The sequence below is a fragment of the Oncorhynchus tshawytscha genome, linkage group LG09 (genome assembly GCF_018296145.1).
Source record: "Oncorhynchus tshawytscha isolate Ot180627B linkage group LG09, Otsh_v2.0, whole genome shotgun sequence".
Lineage (NCBI taxonomy): Eukaryota > Metazoa > Chordata > Actinopteri > Salmoniformes > Salmonidae > Oncorhynchus > Oncorhynchus tshawytscha.
The window spans coordinates 25,543,484-25,561,645 of record NC_056437.1 but is presented as its reverse complement, the minus strand read 5'-3'; the positions used below and the strand labels follow the sequence as shown (position 1 = coordinate 25,561,645).

At 42.8% G+C, this 18,162-nt stretch overlaps 1 protein-coding gene across 2 annotated transcripts; it reads right to left on the bottom strand.

Annotated features, from left to right (window-relative positions):
• Positions 1–1,106: 1,106 nt before the first annotated feature.
• On the bottom strand, positions 1,107–17,795 carry LOC112257627 (vascular endothelial zinc finger 1). 2 transcript variants are annotated; one of them, XM_024431342.2, is made up of 6 exons: positions 17,677–17,795; positions 7,742–8,496; positions 6,314–6,383; positions 5,748–5,910; positions 4,145–4,180; positions 1,107–3,591 (listed from the first exon to the last, which is right to left on the bottom strand). In XM_024431342.2, exons 1-6 carry the CDS (start codon positions 17,707–17,709, stop codon positions 3,242–3,244), a joined length of 1,407 nt encoding a protein of 468 aa, XP_024287110.1. In that variant the 5' UTR covers positions 17,710–17,795; the 3' UTR covers positions 1,107–3,241. The 2 variants fall into 2 exon arrangements, with proteins under 2 accessions (XP_024287110.1, XP_042182632.1); XM_042326698.1 differs by lacking the exon at positions 4,145–4,180.
• Positions 17,796–18,162: the final 367 nt, after the last annotated feature.

Genomic DNA, 18,162 nt, shown 5'->3' with positions numbered 1-18,162 from the left:
TACTTTCATCAGGTTTTTGTAAATAAGGATGATATTTTGATAAACGAAAACAGCAATTGTGTAGCCTACATGCTATCATATACTTTTGTAATCCCCAAATGCTTTATTTTTCATAAGCAAAATTGCAGTAGCTGAATAACTGCTGTACTAAAGTTAATACATTTCTGAAAAATAATTGTATTCATTCATGAAAACAAGAGGCAACTCATGTGCGACAGTGGCCTCTGACTTAATCCTCTGAGAGGAGGGGAGACAAAAGGCTCCAAACAAAAAAAACACCTGCTTCTTACTAGCTTGCTTTTCCCTTGGGGTACTTACAATTCAGATCTAAACTGAGCCTCTAAGAATGGTGGTCACGCTTGACTTAAATTGTTTTTTCAGTTGGATCTCATAAATAATGTTGGCAGCAATAAAACACTGATTTCATCCTCTCATTTGGTCAGATGAGATAGCCCAATACTGCGAAACTGGAGAATGTTGGCTAACATTTAGTTACACTGAATTATTCAAATTATATAGATATTTTCTTAATGAAAACACGTAATATCTAATATTCATCTCCTTTATCTCTTCATAGATTTTACAATTTTAAATAGGGTGCATCATCCAGCCACCTTGAACTGTGTACACATCAGAAGAGGATCAGTTGAAAAGGAGGGGGAAATTGACATTTGACCTGAATAAACAGCACATCAATTGTAATTTATTCTGCAGCAGGCCATACAGACTGGAAAGGTCATTTCCGTGACATCAGTAAATCAATAGAGCATCTATGGGTTGGTTTCACTGACACTGATTAAGCCTGGTCTTGGAGTAGGTAGTGATTTCCATCGTGAATCTCTGTTGACAAATATTTCTTTGTCTAGGACGAGGCTTAATCTGTGTCCGGGAAACCGGCCCTTGGTGTCTCTATCGCTGAAAAAGGGAACCATGTTTTTTTGTTGTTGCCTAAAATCCAAAATGGCACAAAGCAATCTGACAAAAGATTAAACACTATTGCTGTCAATTAAGCTGTGGGGTGAGAGTAAAAGCTCTCTAATGAGTGGAATAGTTAGCATCCCACTGCTGGCTGACTAATCAGGAAATGCCACACAGCCACCCAACCATCATGTTTTAGTAATTTTATTTAGACATCCCAAATAGAAGGCAAATAAAACATTGCGCATGTTTACGTAATTTGACAAACATACATTTAAAAAAATGTAGGAATGTTTTACCTTTCTGCTAATCAGAAAGTCTTCATATATACAAAATTACCACTGTTAATGTTCTAATACAAAAGATTATCTTTCACATGTCTAGTATTTTAACTACCACATCCTCAGAACTAAAATTGTTTTGTACAAAGATATACATTCAACTGCCTTCACAGGTGTCCCAATAATTTCCAAATCATTTTTTAAATTTTGTTAAAAATGCTGAAACGTTCAATTCAAAATATTCACTTAGTTGCATCTCATAATTGTATAAAATTTGGCAAGCAGAATAGGCAATTACAGTGCATCTACTCAATGCATAAGAAAACACATCATTGGACTTTCTTTGAAAAAAACTCAGAGGGAAATACAACTCACATGCATCTTGTGTGTGTGCGTGTTCTTTCAGGACAGAGTATACTATACCTCACACAGCACAAAAACCTTGCAACGGTGATATGGCATTCAACAAAGAAAACTGTTAGAGAGAACATCCTTAGGTTTAGCCAAGTAAGAAGTCTTATCTAGTAATGGTAATCTATGGGTCCTAACAGCCATAATGTCAGAGATGTGCAACCCAGGACATGCTGGCCCGACTTGCCTAAATCCTGGCCATCCTTCGGCTGCAGCAACACTACAACATGATCCAGTAATTCATTATTTTCATACCCTTCTCAGAAATCATTAGTGTTTTGTTCTTCATACATCAGTCCATAAATCACCATGACACAGGCTGAGACTGAAATGGATTACAAGATTATTAAAATGGACGGCTATGTTAACAAAAATAAGAGTTCTTGGATCCCTAGTCTTTGAAGGACTTCTACTTTTTTCTTTTAACAAACAAAGATATATGGTGAGTTAAATATTACAAAGTAACATGGGAAAGACCAGGATTAAGTTAGACATGTATTCAATTAAAACCTCAAATAAAGTTGAGTGGGCGACTCTCAGCGAGTTTCCTGAGCAGAAGGTCCAAACTTTTGGGGTCCTCAAAAACTAAATTATAAAAGGTTACAAAATATCTCTAACAAAACTAATCTGTCACCAACATGATAATAATAGTTTAAACATTGGTGAACTTCAGGACCATTCCCTCAATGGCATTTGTAAGCCACTAGATGGCCCTGTTATTATGTAGGCTGGTTACCTAACACTCCAATTTGATCTTTGATAATACTGCTGTTTAGTTACACATGGGATATGCTTTCAGTGCAAGACTAGTTCCTTTCTCAGTTTGTATAAAACAATTGACATCAACTGATGACCAAATAAAAGAAACACCTCTGCCATCCCTAATAAAGAGAAAAATAACTATCCTAATTATACATATTTAACAGTCAACAGGGACAATGTCCAGATATCCACTTCAACAAAATACAGAATAAATTGTTGACGGTGATAATACATTAACATGACAACTGTACAAGTTAGTCAATGTACCTCAAGAGCATACATCCAATTTGAAAAACAAGGATACACAGATGTGGAAAAAAATAATAACCTTCCGTCCAAATGGAAGTCTTTGTCCCTTTTGTTGAACTCATCTCCTAAAAACATTAAATACGGATTAGCAGGCTATAGATAAAACATAACACATTGTCTTTGCAAGATAACTTGTGGAACAATAAAACCAACAATTCATACTTATTGCATTAGTCCTTTTAAATGTTGATTTTTTTTTCTCCCATTGCAAAGTTATGGGTGTTTACGTGAGGCTTATGCCCCCCCCTCTTGTTAATCCTACTGTGACTGGAATGTTGACATCACTGTTTAACACTATCCGACTCACTACATCTAGGTTTGACATCCTTCAGATAATAGACAAAACCCTATCTAACTTCTACACAACTGTTCTGGTTCTCTCTTCTGTGATGTAACATTGGTTGGGGTAGAGCCATGTGACAGGGTAGTTCTCTCCACTGCATGGCACAAGTAGGCTAAACGTTCATTTCCATGTCTGAGGAAGGGGCACGGGGTCAGGGGCCAGAGGGTTGGGGAAAGATGGTTCATTTTTCTCCTTTTCTCTCCATCTCGTTTTGTTTTTACCAGGGTGGGGACGAAGGCAGGACCTGGGACAGAAAAGACATACTCTCCATGGATCTCATGGCAATGTTGAGGGGCCCGGACATTGTCATGGACATGGGGGTGCTGATGGCCAGAGGGTGGGCGATATTCATGTGTGCCGTGGTAGGGATGTTGACCGAGGCGATGTTGACGGGCCCAGTGATGGTGACTGGGTGTTGGAGGCTAACGTTAACTGTATTGGTGGAAATGTTCATTTGCGCCGCTATTGTGACAGGGTTGTTGATGGAGTTGCCCCGGTTCATCGTGGTGGTGATGGGGGCGGAGGCTGTTACAGGTGTGGCTGAGGCAGAGTTGTGAATGTCATTATCTAGAGAACAGGGGATAGAGGATATAGTATTAAAGATGTTGTCCTTTCCTTCACTGCAAAACCAATCGAACAAAAGCTTTACACTGATAGTTATTGGTTATTCTCCGTCATTAAGCAGAGGGAGGAATGCTCTCCATACACTGCAGAAAATTGATCTCCACACTTAAATGTATGCGAAATTGTCCAGAGATTATTTTTGCAGTATATGCAGTCGGCATTCCTCTCCATCTTTACTGCAGCACACCGACTGAACTAAAATAACCTTTATATTAATAACCATTAACCATTTTAAATGCGGCAAATACATGTTCTTCTAAAACAAATACCGAAGCAGGTAATCACGTATAGGCAAAACATTAACTTGGTCATTCTTGCTGTGCAAAGTATAATAAAACAGTTTTAAAATTAGAACAGAAATCTACAAGACAACATTTCCATGGATGCAATGTTGATGAAGAGGCACACTGGCATGAGTATTTATCCGTGTGTGTGTGTGTGATGTGACTGTATTCTTGGGGGGGGTTAGATTCACACGATGCTATGTTATCATTACCTTTTCGTCCCCCTGAGGAGTTCCACTGCCAGTCCCCTATTCAGAAATACAGACACACATGGGTTATAATGGACTGTCTGCAGGCCAGCCAAGGCTGCTCCGCTAGGACGCCTCTCAGTGCACTCTACAGGCCCCACTTCAGGTGGGTACACACTACCCGGCTTGCTAGTCCCCAGGGGGAGGGAATGTGCCTTACGCTTACTGTGGTGACAAACAATTTCCTACTTGTAGTGTTCTCTGTGCTGTATGTGGCAGTGGTCATTCAGGTGGCAGCTAACGCAGAGTGAATACAACACAGCAGTGAAGCTTTCCTTTCAATGGCCAGGGAAAGAACTTGTTGCATCTTCTGTCTATGTGTAACTGAAAGAGGAAACTTAGAAATGTTGATTATGTGGCCTGAGCTAGGCTATACTTTGTTATTGACTACACCTCTGAGCAGTGATCCATGTGTAATGGCGTTATGATGCAGTGTTCTCTGGATGGGAAGAGATGAACAGGGTTGTACATGTTCCACAGGAGAATCACAAAAACACGTGGTGATTCAGGCCGTAAGCCAACAACTCCAATACAGCACTTTCACAAATGGAAATTCACAGATGAATAAACAAAACAGGAAATACAGACAGTAATAGCACGAGGGCTGAGGAAGAAGCCAGTTATTGGGCTGAACTTGACCTCCATGTTATGTATTATACATTTATAGTATATTTAAATGGTTACAGTGCCAGTGATTTTTCTGAATTATTTACTGAGCAGTAATACAAAGTAAGAGTCAATACCACCAAATATATATCAATAACACTAATGAGAAAGACTAACGGAAGAGCAATACTCTGAGAAAAACCCTGCCCTCCCTCTTCTAATTATCTTACAAGCTGCACAAATCAATTGAGTGAAGGAGCTGTAAGTTTGCTGTGGTTGGATCAGATATCATTGTCTATGTTCCACTTCTCTCTGCTCCAACACGAGCCAATTGCTGAAAGCGCTTTAAATTTAGAACATATTTCTGCCACAGGCCATTCACTTCTGACAACAAGAATATATGTCATCAGATTACATACCTCAAGCAGAAGACCCACAAAAAACAGCACAGCATATACATCTCTCCACTCAGACAAACATCCAATTCATGTTTAAAAACAGAATGGTACTCAAGGGAATTGGGGCAAAATGTAACCAGCGAAGAAGACACGGTAATGCCCATCATGGACAATGTTCGGTGGGACTTTCCATGTCCTGTAGTGCTCCTCTAACTACACAGAGACTGAAACCTGCCTGAGGATGAAGTCAGCACCAATCAATCAGATGATATTTTCACTGTCATGTAAGGTTTGCCCAGACACTGGCCTCTGGCACACTGTCTTGGTATGGAGTAAAAGATAACTTCTAGGAAAATGTCAGTTATGGATTGAGGAGTGTGAATGTTCAAAGTGTGTACAAAATAATTAAGTAAAATTACTTAAAAGGGCTTCAAAAGTTGTCATTTTAAAACAGTTTCTCACTTTTTTAATTTATTTATTTATTTGGAATGTAAAACCTGAAACTATTTTATTTGAGTTGGGAGGGGGGAGGTGGTTGGTGAGATAGGACTGACATGACATACCTTTGCTACAGGAGTTAAAGTTGGTCTGGCCGTGTGTCTTTAGATGGCTGGTGATGTAGGCTGCGCTCAGCATCTTGCCGCAGATGTTGCAGGTGACCTTCCCTTCATGTCGGATCATGTGGGAGCGCAGTCTGTCTTTGGTGGCGAAGGCAGAAGTACAGGCCTGGTCGAGGACAGGACAAGGTCAGAAGGTCAGGCCAGAGGCACACTACTATTCATAGGACAACACAGCTTCGTGCTCCAGCTCGGTGCCAAGTGAAGCCTGGATGGAACATGTCCAACTTTAAAGGCTTATAGATAGTCATAAATCTCTACTGGGGCCACAGGGTATACTGCAGTGTGGTGTTGTGGACAGACTGCCATTACAACACTATGACTAATGGGCTCGTTTTAAAGACACTAGTCTAGCATAGGAAACTAACAATTACTGTCCGTGCCGACAGAAAGGAAGTGCAAAGTGGGAGAATTGATGCTAGACGACAGACATGCAGCTCAAGTTGTCAATAATGAGCTGCTGACAAGTGGCCCTAATGAGGCTACACAGTACAGTTCTAGCTCTCTCTTACCGTTACTTGGCATTTGAATGGTCTTTCTGAGGAGTGGACATGCTTCACGTGGCAGCTCAGGTGGTCTGGCCTGGAGGAGAGAAGATAAGAAAAGTTACAATCTTGCTGTAGAATATTAATGGACACACAACACACATTGTTCTTTTGACCTTTTCTTGACTCAAATGTTCACTCAGCCCACTCATCGCAGCACCCAGTGGTACCATTAGTTAGTTTGACTGAAAACCTGGACTACAGCAGACAGGCTGGGAACTAAATCATTTCATCACCGATGATGGTGTGGATAACTAACACAGGCAGCTAGGCCAAAGCAAAACACTCACACTGGTAGTGGTTTTGTTACAAAGGAGAGGAGTCAATTAGAATATTTTCAGCAGTGCTGCGAACCAGAATGGCTGTTCTCCTCGTTTCACTGTTAACTGAGGAGGACAGCAGCTTCCAGACAGACAGAGTGCCTGCTGAACTGCCAGTGACTAAGAGTTGCGTTATTCTGCCAGCCGGCCTCTCACTTTTCAGTGTCCCGATAAACCTCTGCGTCACTGTGTTGGAACCAAGCCGGGCTCTGAGATTATAGTTTGGACAGAGAGCATAATGTTTACATCAGTTTGAGACGCTGGAATATTCACTCACACCCAACTTCCGCTGTTATTTGAACAACTAACAAGCTGTAAGAGCTCTTTGCTTCTTGGGTTTTCAATGGTCATTTGTTATATATTTTGCCATTACTCATGCCAATGAATTGCACATATGACTAATGATGCATACCTGGAAGTAGTGAGTGGATGTTGCCGTAAATGTTGAAAGAGGCCATCTTTCAAGGCCACTGTTGGCTTTGCTTGGAAAGACAGGAATGCTCAGTCATTCCAGGTGGCTCAGACTTAAAACAAACAGGACCCTGTAAGCAGCAACACCCGAGCAGAGCGGGAAAACTAGGTGCTAGGTTAAAGGAAATCCCAGGCTGCTGCCTCCCAGGCCTGTTTTAATGGCATTCCCTGGGGAAGGGGAAGTGGTGACAAGCTGGCGGGAACCACAGCCTCCCCCAGCCTAACTCCTCTCCTTTGCCTGTCCTCGCAAGAGGGAACTCGGGGACACAAGTTGAACTGCTCTTTAAAAACGCAACTGTTTAAACATGCTGGGGACCACAAAGGCACCGAGTCAAGATTATTCAACACTCCTATAAATCCGTGAGCCTGAGGGCAGCTGTCAATGGGACATGTAAAATGTAACATTGAACAACAGATGGTCAAACACTCCATCTCAGTGCTCGTCTAACACCACATAGAAATTGTAGACTAATAGCCATGTACTAACAGGATCAAAATTGGTTGATGTTGGAGGTCAATTGAGTTTGTAAAAAATAGAAAGCACTTTTATTTGAAATATAAAACAGCTAGCCAGGGTTAGTGAAAGTGCATGGCTGGAGCCTACCTGGAGAAGCCTTTCCCACACACAGAGCAGACGTATGGCTTGTGGACTCCACCGTCGTGAGAGCGCACATGGTATGTCATTCGGTCCTTCCTCTTGAAGCGCTGTTGGCAGATGGGGCACTGGAAGGGCTTCTCGTCCGAATGGGACAGCTTGTGACGGTTCAGGTGGTAGACGTCTCGGAAGGCCTTGCCACACATCTCACAGCCATGGTTCTTCTTCACAGGCTTGGCAGGCTTCTTGGGCTGGCTCTGCTGCGGCACGTTGATCATAGAGACTGGAGACATGATGCTGGAGGCTGAGGACACGGACGTGGTGGCCGTGGTGAGGATGCCTGCGATGGTGGAGATGTAGGAGGGCTGCCCACTGTTCTCCCTGGGCAGGCTGGAGATGAAGGGCACCATGGTGGGGGCCGTCTGGGCCGTCTTCTTGGGCCGCGACACCATCTTGATGCCCGTGTGGCAGGACTCGTGGCGCCGCAGGTGGTAGCTGTCACGGAAGGCCTTGTTGCAGTAGCCGCAGATGAAGGGTGTCTTGCTCTTGTGCTCCTTCTTCACCACGGGCATGGGTCCCCTGCCGCCACCTGCCCCGCTGGCCACGTTGTCTTTGAGGAGCTCTGCGGCACTGGCGGGGGGTTTCTGGTCCAGGGGGATGGGCATCACAGGCTTCTGGTCCACCGGCTCATTTCCAGAGTTGAGCAGTGGCAGCAGGCTGTTCTGGGCCACCTGGTGCTGGTGGTGGAGGGCTTCATTGGCCTGCTGTAGAGACACAGCAAGTTTAAACACTGGTCAACAACATACAGTGCATTCAGAAAGTAGTCAGACTCCTTGACTTGTCCCACATTTTGTTACGTTACAGTCGTGTTCTAAAATTGATTATATTGTCCCCCCCTCATCAATCTACACCCAATACACGATAATGACAAAGCAAAAACAGGTTGAGAAATGTTGAAAATCTATTAAAAATAAAACTGAAATATTACATCTACATAAGTACTCAGACCCTTTACTAAATACTTTGTTGAAGCACCTTTGGCAGCGATTACAGCATCGAGTCTTCTTGAGTATGACACTACAATCTTGGCAAACCTGTATTTGGGGAGTTTCCCCCATTCTTCTCTGCAGATCCTCTCAAGCTCTGTCAGGTTGGACGGAGAGCATCGCAGAACAGCTATTTTCAGGTCTCTCCAGAGATGTTCGATCGAGTTCAAGTCCGGGCCGGGCCACTCAAGGACTTTCAGAGACTTGTCCCGAAGCCACTCCTGCGGTGTTTTGGCTGTGTGCTTTGGGCTGTTGTCCTGTTGGAAGGGGAACCTTCGCCCCACTCCGAGGTCCTTAGCACTCAGAAGCAGGTTTTCATCAAGGATCTCTTTCTACTTTGCTCCATTAATCTTTCCCTCAATCCTGACTAGTCTCCCAGTCCCTGCCACTGAATAACTTCCCCACAGCATGATGCTGCCACCAGGTTTCCTCCAGACGTGACACTTGGCTTTCAGGCCAAAGAGTTCAATCTTGGTTTCATCAGACCAGAGGATCTTGTTTGTCATGGTCTAAGAGTCCTTTAGGTGCCTTTTGTCAAACTCCAAGCGGGGTGTCATGTGTCTTTTACTGAGTGGCTTCCGTCTGGCCACTCTACCATAAAGTCCTGATTGGTAGAGTGCTGCAGAGATGGTTGTCCTTCTGGAAGTTTCTCCCATCTCCACAGAGGAACCCTCAGAGCGACCATCAGCTTCTTGGTTACCTCCCTGACCAAGGCCCTTCTCATCCGATTGCTCAGTTTGGCCGGGCGGCCAGCTCTAGGAAGTCTTGGTGGTACCAAACATCTTCAATTTAAGAATGATGGAGGCCACTGTGTACTTGGGGACCTTCAAAGCTGCAGACATTTTTTGGCACCTTTCCCCAGATCGATGTTGACACAATCTTTTCTCTGAGATCTTCAGACAATTCCCTTGACCTCGTGGCTGGGTTTTCGCTCTGACATGCACTGTCAACTGTGCGACAGGTAGCCTAGTGGTTAGAGCGCTGGGCCAGTAAACTGACAAGGTCAAAATCTGTCATTCTGCCCCTGAACAAGACAGCTAACCCACTGTTCCTAGGTCATCATTGTAAGAGTAGAACTACAGGTTGAAACTACCATGAGCCTTCCTCACTCTGCCTGCTACAGGCTTGTTATAAGAGAGCGCACTGAAAGGTCAGGTTTTGTTTGTTACTTAACACAGCCAAATGTACCTCACATCCTTGTAGCTCTGCCTTTCTCCTTTATGTAACCCGGCACTTTTTGGAGATTAGCCTATGTCTTGACATTCTTCCTTTATATAACCGCTCTTGCAGTGAGAAAATAGTTTGGGAGGAAATTAATTTAGCATTAGGCTCTTTGTGTTGTTTTACTGGCTCACACGGCCTACTGGGAATAGCCTAATCTGGGAGCCATTCACATGCAACAACTAGGCCTATTGAGAACAGCTTAATCTCACTGCCATTCACAGGCCACATTTTAAAATGATCCGGTGCTGCTAGGAAGGCTTTGCTTTGATGACTTGTCCGCCTCAGCCTTAAGCATGAAACACACAGAGAATCACACTGCCGATAGACTGCGGATAGTTACTTATCACAGTGGGAGGCCATTCCTTCTCTTGACAAAACAAATGTGATACCTACTGCGTGCCGATCCGGTAGCGACGAACCTACCGATTCTACTTGCAGAATCGCAATGCTAATCAGTGCACGTCCGTACATCCACAAATGAGCCAGTCACACTTCATATGCAATGTAGGCTATGGGATGGTAGCTAGCTAAGTGCACAACATCAAATACTTCCTCCAAGCTAGCTAACCACTGTAGCTAGCTAGTACTGACATAATTAAATCACAATGGATTAGCTAGTTTTTATGAAGCTGCTGCCTGTGTTAGCTAGCTAAGGACACTGCACTGTTGTGCTTGTTAGCGAAGATGCTAAAGTTAGATAGCTAGCTAAACCATTGGCTTTGGGCGGGCACTGGCAGTATGGGATTATGGAGAGTGAATTAAATAGTTTCTTCATTTTGCTAGGTAGTTATCTAGTTGTGATCTTCCGGCTAGTATCAACAAGGGCTTTTTTTTAAACTGCCGACACTGTTCAGATGTGCTAAGTACTGTACTGGCAGGCAAACGTTCGACAATAGTAGCGTTGTCTGAGCTTTTAGCCGTGGGGCTCGTAGTTACATGTGTTTACACAACACATGGAGATTTAACACTGGCTTTGTACGGTGCCCTTTCTGACGTGATTTCACAGCTCTTCCACTGAATTGACGCTGCAAAGAGTTGGAGTGAAAGCGCGGCTGCCTGCCGGTGTGATTGCGAGGCGCAAGCCACTGCGTCTGAAGCCACACCGAAATAGACAGTGAGTCATTCTGGGCGCATGCGTGGCAGAGTAGACCACGGGGGCCAGAACAGAGCAGTGAGCAGACTGAAAGTATATCAGCGGGGGTTCTAGTCAGCACTTCCGCCCCTCTGCTGAATGACTAATGACATGCAAGAGAGACAGCCGAACAACACAACCGGACGAAATGCACTGGAAGATCTGAAAACATTCAGCCAGATAATCATCACAATAACCCTTTAGTCTAAAACCACACTGACTGGGAAAATAATTTGCTAAAACCCCACTACAAGTAGTTGCTTGGCTCTGTTGACTTCCAAGTCCCATATAAAGAATCATCTTTGTGCCGAGCCACAAGTATTGACGTTTGGGGCATCTATTTGACGAAATACACAAAAAAAGCAGGGTTAATGACTGGATGTTTTACAGGGACAAAAATAGGCCCTGGCTGTGTCATTAGTGAGGAGGCACACAAACAGCCTGCTGCTGCTGAGGAATCTAAATCTGCTATATGAAAAATGATCCCTGTCATGGTGGTGCTCATTTGTCATGTGTGCAAAAGTAGTCTGCCAAAATAGAGACAGGCTTGGAAGAATCCAGCTTAGTGCCCCCAGCAGCAGCCTGTGCATGAGTTTAGCTAAACCAAACAAGGTGCTCCCCTGGTTAGCTAGTAGCACAACATTACAATGGACTTCATTCCAAACGTGCCCCTAAAACATAAACAAAAAAACTATAGAATTAACAGAAATGCAGTGGTGTAAAGTACTTAAGTAAAAATACTTTAAAGTACTACCTATGTCGTTTTTTGCAGTATCTGTACTTCACTATTTCTGACAACTTTTACTTGACTACATTCCTAAAGAAAATTATTTTCCCTGACACCCAAGAGTACTCATTACATTTTGAATGCTGAGTAAGACAATAACATTATCTAATTCAAAAGAACATCCCGGGTCATCCCTTCAGCCTCTTATCTGGTGGTCTCACTCAACACATGCTTCGTTTGTAAATTAAGTCTGAGTTTTGGAGCGTGCCCATGGCTATCCATAAATGTTTTTTAAAAAGTACCAAAAATTTGCCATCTGGTTTGCTTAATATTGAAATGATTTATACTTTTTACTTTTGATACTTAAGTATATTTGAGCAATTACATTTACTTTTGAAACTTAAGTATATTTAAAACCAAATACTTTTGGACTTTTACTCTAGTAGTATTTTACTAGGGGACTTTTACTTGAGCAATTGGGTACTTTTTCCCCACCACTGCAGAAATGTGTGCATTAGACACAGTCCACCCACTCTCCTCCTCAGCAGTGTGACTGCATGGGCTCTGGGGCTGTGCAGGTTAAGCCTCATCTCCTTAGCCACACGTCAGGAAACAGAGAGCCACCAGGTACAGGCAAGAGCCACAGGATGCCTCCATGTCTAACCGCAGTGGTGAATCTCTGCCATATTACGCTGAATACACTAAGTGAAACCTGCCATCCACATAAAGAACCAGATTCAGCCACCACCCAAAGCAGCCCAATTAGAGGAGCTGGCAGAGAGGTGAGAGGCCTTGATGTGCTGTTGCTAAATCAGTCAGTTTCAGTTTAAAGAGTACATGGTTGTGCTGCACAGCAGACAGAGCAGAGGTCCCCCGCTGTGAGAGAAGGTTAGTGACGTCAAAGCGGGAAGCTACCCGACTGACATTAATAAATAAATCACGCAGCGCTGGAATACGTTGTCTGCTTGTCTGCTCCTTGGCTTCAGCGCAGACTAAACAGCCCTCTAGATCAGGGATAAGCACTACACTTGAGGGGAGCACAGACACCGCACCAGACAGACAGGGATGTTTTTAGGAAAAGGAAGTGACTGGGGATCCTCCGACTGTGGCAGCACTGTGTCTGCTTACAGACCCACAATGTACTAGAAAATATGTATAATGTTTATCATAATTTAACATGTTTATCTAGCTAAATATACTAGGTTATTATGAGAAATATGACCCTCAGGTGATCTATCATTAAATTATGCAGAACGTAGGTCAATGTATTCTCATCTAGTGTAGTTCAAACAGTCATGTGATGGTAGCCAGTGTGACGTCTGCAGAGCTGATAGGCCTGGCTGGATGGATTTAACATCCCGCTCTAGAACATAATCGGCAGAACGGCACTAGGGCTGCTGTGCACAAAGGAGAGCCAAGCATGCCCGTTAAGGGTCATTATTGCTGTTCATTGGAGCTTCTTAAATTGAGGAGGAGGACCCCACAAATAGTGACCGTTATATTTAGTAGGTCTGGGAATTGCCAGGGACCTCGCGATACGATATTACACAATACTTAGGTGCCAATATGATTATGTATTGCAATTTTTGCTATCACGATTCAATTACTGACATTTACTTGCAATTTGATGTTCCAAACATATTGCTTATGATATGTCTGCTGCAGAGAGAAGAGAAAGTATGAGAATATGAGTTGATCAGTCAATGAAATAAGTGCTGAAAACATGTTGGCTCACTATTTAAAAAGAAGATAGAGAATAAGCTTTGGGATGAAATATAACATATTTTGGTGTTAACTTTATTTATTTATTATTTTGCACACAAAAAAATCAATCAATCCCCCCATCACTAACATGTAGGCTAGCCTACAACTTGACCGTCATTCATCTACTCAAATATCTTGACATCCGGAGAGAAAAAAAGTGTATCCAGTAAAAGCTGCTGCCAGGTCCTACAAAAAATGTACATTCATATTGGCCAGGTCACACTGACCATTTCCATCTGAGACCAAAGGCAGGCATAATAGAGTAGGATGGAGAGGAAAAGTCTTCTCATCTGGGTCTTTCTGATGTGAACACTTTATTGAGTTAATAGAAACATGGCCATTTCATCAGATGAAAAATAACTGGAAACAGACACACACACACACACACACACACATCCTCACATTGACCAACTGAAATGAAGAGGGACGCTGCAATTAAGACAACTGCGTTCTCTTCCGCAAGTACGAAAGGGAAAGGTCAAATACCTGACCCTTCCCTTTCACAGTCAGCCATCCATCGATCCACCCACCAGGGCCAGCCAAGAGAGAGGTTGGAAGAGGGGGAGGAGAAAATAAAAATAAATCCCACATTCTCCTCCTTATTTCATCTGCCCCATTGTGGAAGACAAATCCAGCCAGTGATGCACTCAGTGCTCAACAAGAGGTCTTTGTAAGCACATCTTCACCCATTTGGCTCCTCTATTCATGGACCAGGGCCTGCATTTCTACACACACACACACACACACACACACACACCTCAGCCCAGACACGCTCTCAGACCCAGGAACTCAGGGAGAACGCCACCGCACCCTCCCGCCTCTATTGTCTGCGCACCTGCTCACACTCACTACCATCCAGGATTAGTCATCAATATCATGATTTTCTAGCCCTCTCTCGGGCTGTCTGAACAGGACCTACTGGCCCAGAGGGGGGGCGGGGGGGCTGTACACTGCAGACAGCAGAAGACACAGCCACTGCTGCTGCAGACAACCTGGCCCCAAGAAAGACGTGCAGGGCCTGCAGTGCTTTCACGCTGCTCTGACCATTTTGATACAAATGTGCTCTGAAGGCTGGGGTCACTCCAACGCAAATAATATCAAAATGGAAGGCAGGGAGAATAAGCAACTCTGAAAAGACCCTAACACTACTGATCGGTGACTGGCTTAGACTTATTATGTAGCAAACAGTGATTCATTTAATGGTTTATTAACTATTTGCTGTAAGAACAATTACATGTCAAATAGGAAATAACATTTTGAAAGTCTTTGTAGCATGGTTGTTCATTTCCTACACATATTTGAGAAAAATAAACCATTTGTAGTCATCTGAAGAACATTGATGAATAACCTTAATTTGACTGCAAATATATTGCCTTGCCACTGTTTTCAATGTCAGATTAGCTAACAAGTATGTCCTAAAAACAGAAATGAACATCGTTATTTTTGGAACATACATTCCTGCCTGGGGTTTTCCCAGTAAGCTATCACTGCTCAGACAGTTCCAACATTCGACTGTGGGATAAGCTATAGGCATAACTGAAGGTATTTTACAGCTCTGGTACTTGCAGGACGTAGGTGGAGCAATAAAAAGACCCTAGACGTAGGCTAAACTAGACGAAATGAATACTTGTGGTAGCCTATTCAAGCATACTCCAGGGACAGATTGAGTCATATAGGAGAGGTTGTTCTGGCCATTCTCATTATCATGCTACCCTGCTGCCAACATCCTTGGGATCAATGAGCGAGTTAGGGCTCCAGAGGAGAGAGGCGTTTAGCGTGAGTCATACGGACGCAGAAGCCAGCGTCACACAGCCTTTCTGTCAGGAACAAGGCATCCAGTGACAGACGCACCTCTTATTATGCGCTGTTGCAGATGAGTAATGAAGGATTATGTGTACTTTAGCTCTCTCAGAAAGCACAATAGCCTTTGTCAAGCACCACTTTTTTTTCATAAAAGGGGAATCAAAGTAAAAGTATTTTTTCCCCTCTGCTCTTGAGTAGTGACAGGTGGTTGATCCCTCTGGCCCTGAGCTGCAACCGTTTGATTAAACAGCGGTTCATAGTCTGATGAGATGGGCTAAAAGAAATCTACACTGAGACAACAAAAAAGTGCTCCAGCATAGGGGTGAAAAAATCTGATAGTTATCTTGATGATTCGTTGATCCTAAGATAATAATAATGTTAGGATAAATAGACAGTATTTTGGTTTCCTGCACTGACCGCAAGATGAGGGGGAAAAAATCCTTTAAAATCTCACTTCAAGTGAAAATGAGTCACATGAAATGACACAATGATTCATGGCAACTAGCAGTTGCATGGGAGAATTCAGCAAGAGGGCTGCATTTAACATCAACTTTCACCCCATTTGCCACTTCCTAACATCTACTGATCAATGAGGGACTGTTAACATCAGCATCATCACATCACACAACACCATACTACCCTCAGTAAAATTGCTGCACTGTGCTCAGTATTTGGAGACTGACTGCCACTTAGCCTCAACTTGGCCCCGCACACAGGCTCTGGGTCCACTCCAATTAGCCAGCAACAGCTGCACATTTCCAATACTTCGGGAATAGAACAGAGTTAGCTGTACCAGGGAAAATTACAGCAATCACTTCAAAGCAGAAAGCAGGGCTAAAAAGGGATTGCCCGTAGAATAAGAATTTTAAACACTCAAACAATCTGAGCTCCCATTCAAAAAAGAAAGAATCTATTTTTCAAGATGGAGCCATGTACCACTTTGGGGGGGGGAGAGAGAAATCAGGCTGCTCCGATTTCAGACTGTTAAACTGATCCAGTCCTGCTGGGGGCCTAGGCATACTTTTATGAGTGAGGTCAACTCCAAGGAATGTTTATAATATAATGTATAAAACGTGTGATACTAATATTATGACGGGGACAATTTCTATTCTGGTGTGAACCAGGTTGCCCAATTGAACACAACCATCATTATTTGAATTCCAACAGTCCCCAAGGATCCAAATCAGATAAAATACAAGAAGCCAGCTAACGGATAAAATCTTAGCTGCATGAGGTTACCTTGGCCTTGATTTGTTTAAAAACAAACAATAATCATTCCACTACAACTGTAGGCTAGACCTTTGTTAACCTGCTTGAAAAAACTATTTATCGCTATTATTAATGCCCGGGCCAAATAGGCTAGCAGAAATGTGTCCAATTTTATAAACCAAATATGATACGTTGGTGCAGTGATGCTGTAATGCAAATCTGGAAAGAAACTAAGCTTGAATGCAGGCCAAAAACAAAAATAGTAACGTTAACTATAACCAGCTGACAATGTTGCATAATATAATGGTTAGTTAGCTAAAACTGAGATAGTTATATGGATTGAAATCTCCTTTTCGCAAACTGAAATAAATCACGTTTTATTTTGTGTGCAAATTGAATTCATTCTTTACTCGCGGTCATATAATGTTAGCTAGTAGGTCTAACTTAGCTGGCTATTTTGAATCATTGAGGGGGAAGGAGAAACTTAAACGCTGACTGGCGAAAAAGCAACGAAGTAACGTTAAACGTCAATCGGGAAAGTATTTCTCGCTTTCTAGTGATCCGAGATCCGATTATTTTAGGAAACTAGCTAACTGGCTAGCCATTGTTTATAAAGTAAAGTTACACCGTCAGACAGAAAAAAAACGGATCAACGGTTCCGGGCAAATAAAAAAAAAACAAGGCTGGCTGTGGCGTTCTTGGAGCCTGCGAATGATCGATCTATGAATAACGTTTACTGGCTTTGATCTAACAAGCTAACTTACATAACATAAACAAAGCTTTACGTTAGTTAGATAACTAAGCCAACTAATGTGTTTTTTTCCATCACCATAGTAATACAGAAAAAGAGAGAAAATAACATTTTTCCAAACGTCATGCCCAACCTCTCAGCTGGAAGCCTGGATTGATGTACCATTGTTTTGCTTGGATAGCTTTACTTAAAATTATACCTTTGAAAAACGTCAGACTGTGAATGTCTTTAGTTTCCTACAGTTATTCCATCAATGACCTTACTTTTCGGGTATCAAAGTTCACTTACCTGAAATAGAAATGTACTCCAGCTCGGTTCCATTGCAACACCTAAAAAAATCTGCAGGAAACCTACAAGAAACCTACAACAAAGCAGCCAAACATGGCAGCTGCTACAACTTCCTGTAACCCTTGGACTGTTCCACTTTGAAAGCATTTTAGGGCGGCAATAATGGAGTTTTCATAAGAAAGTATATCACTTATTTTCAGCACAACAAAGGTTTCAAATATGATTCATTTACATAACCTAAATATCCAACTTATATTAAGTAGAATATGAAACTGGGTGTTAATATTTCTGGTGTAGGCTACTAAATGTATCAAACACCCCTATGTCTGTGTTTCCCTGATTCTGCAGGGGGCATTCAATAAACAGCAGAGGTAATCAATGGCTCCGCAGATGGCATAATGTAGGAATACTGGGGAGTTCTTCATAAATGTTGAGGAACATTTTGACCTCGGAATCGCATTACCTTACACATAATACAAGCACCAT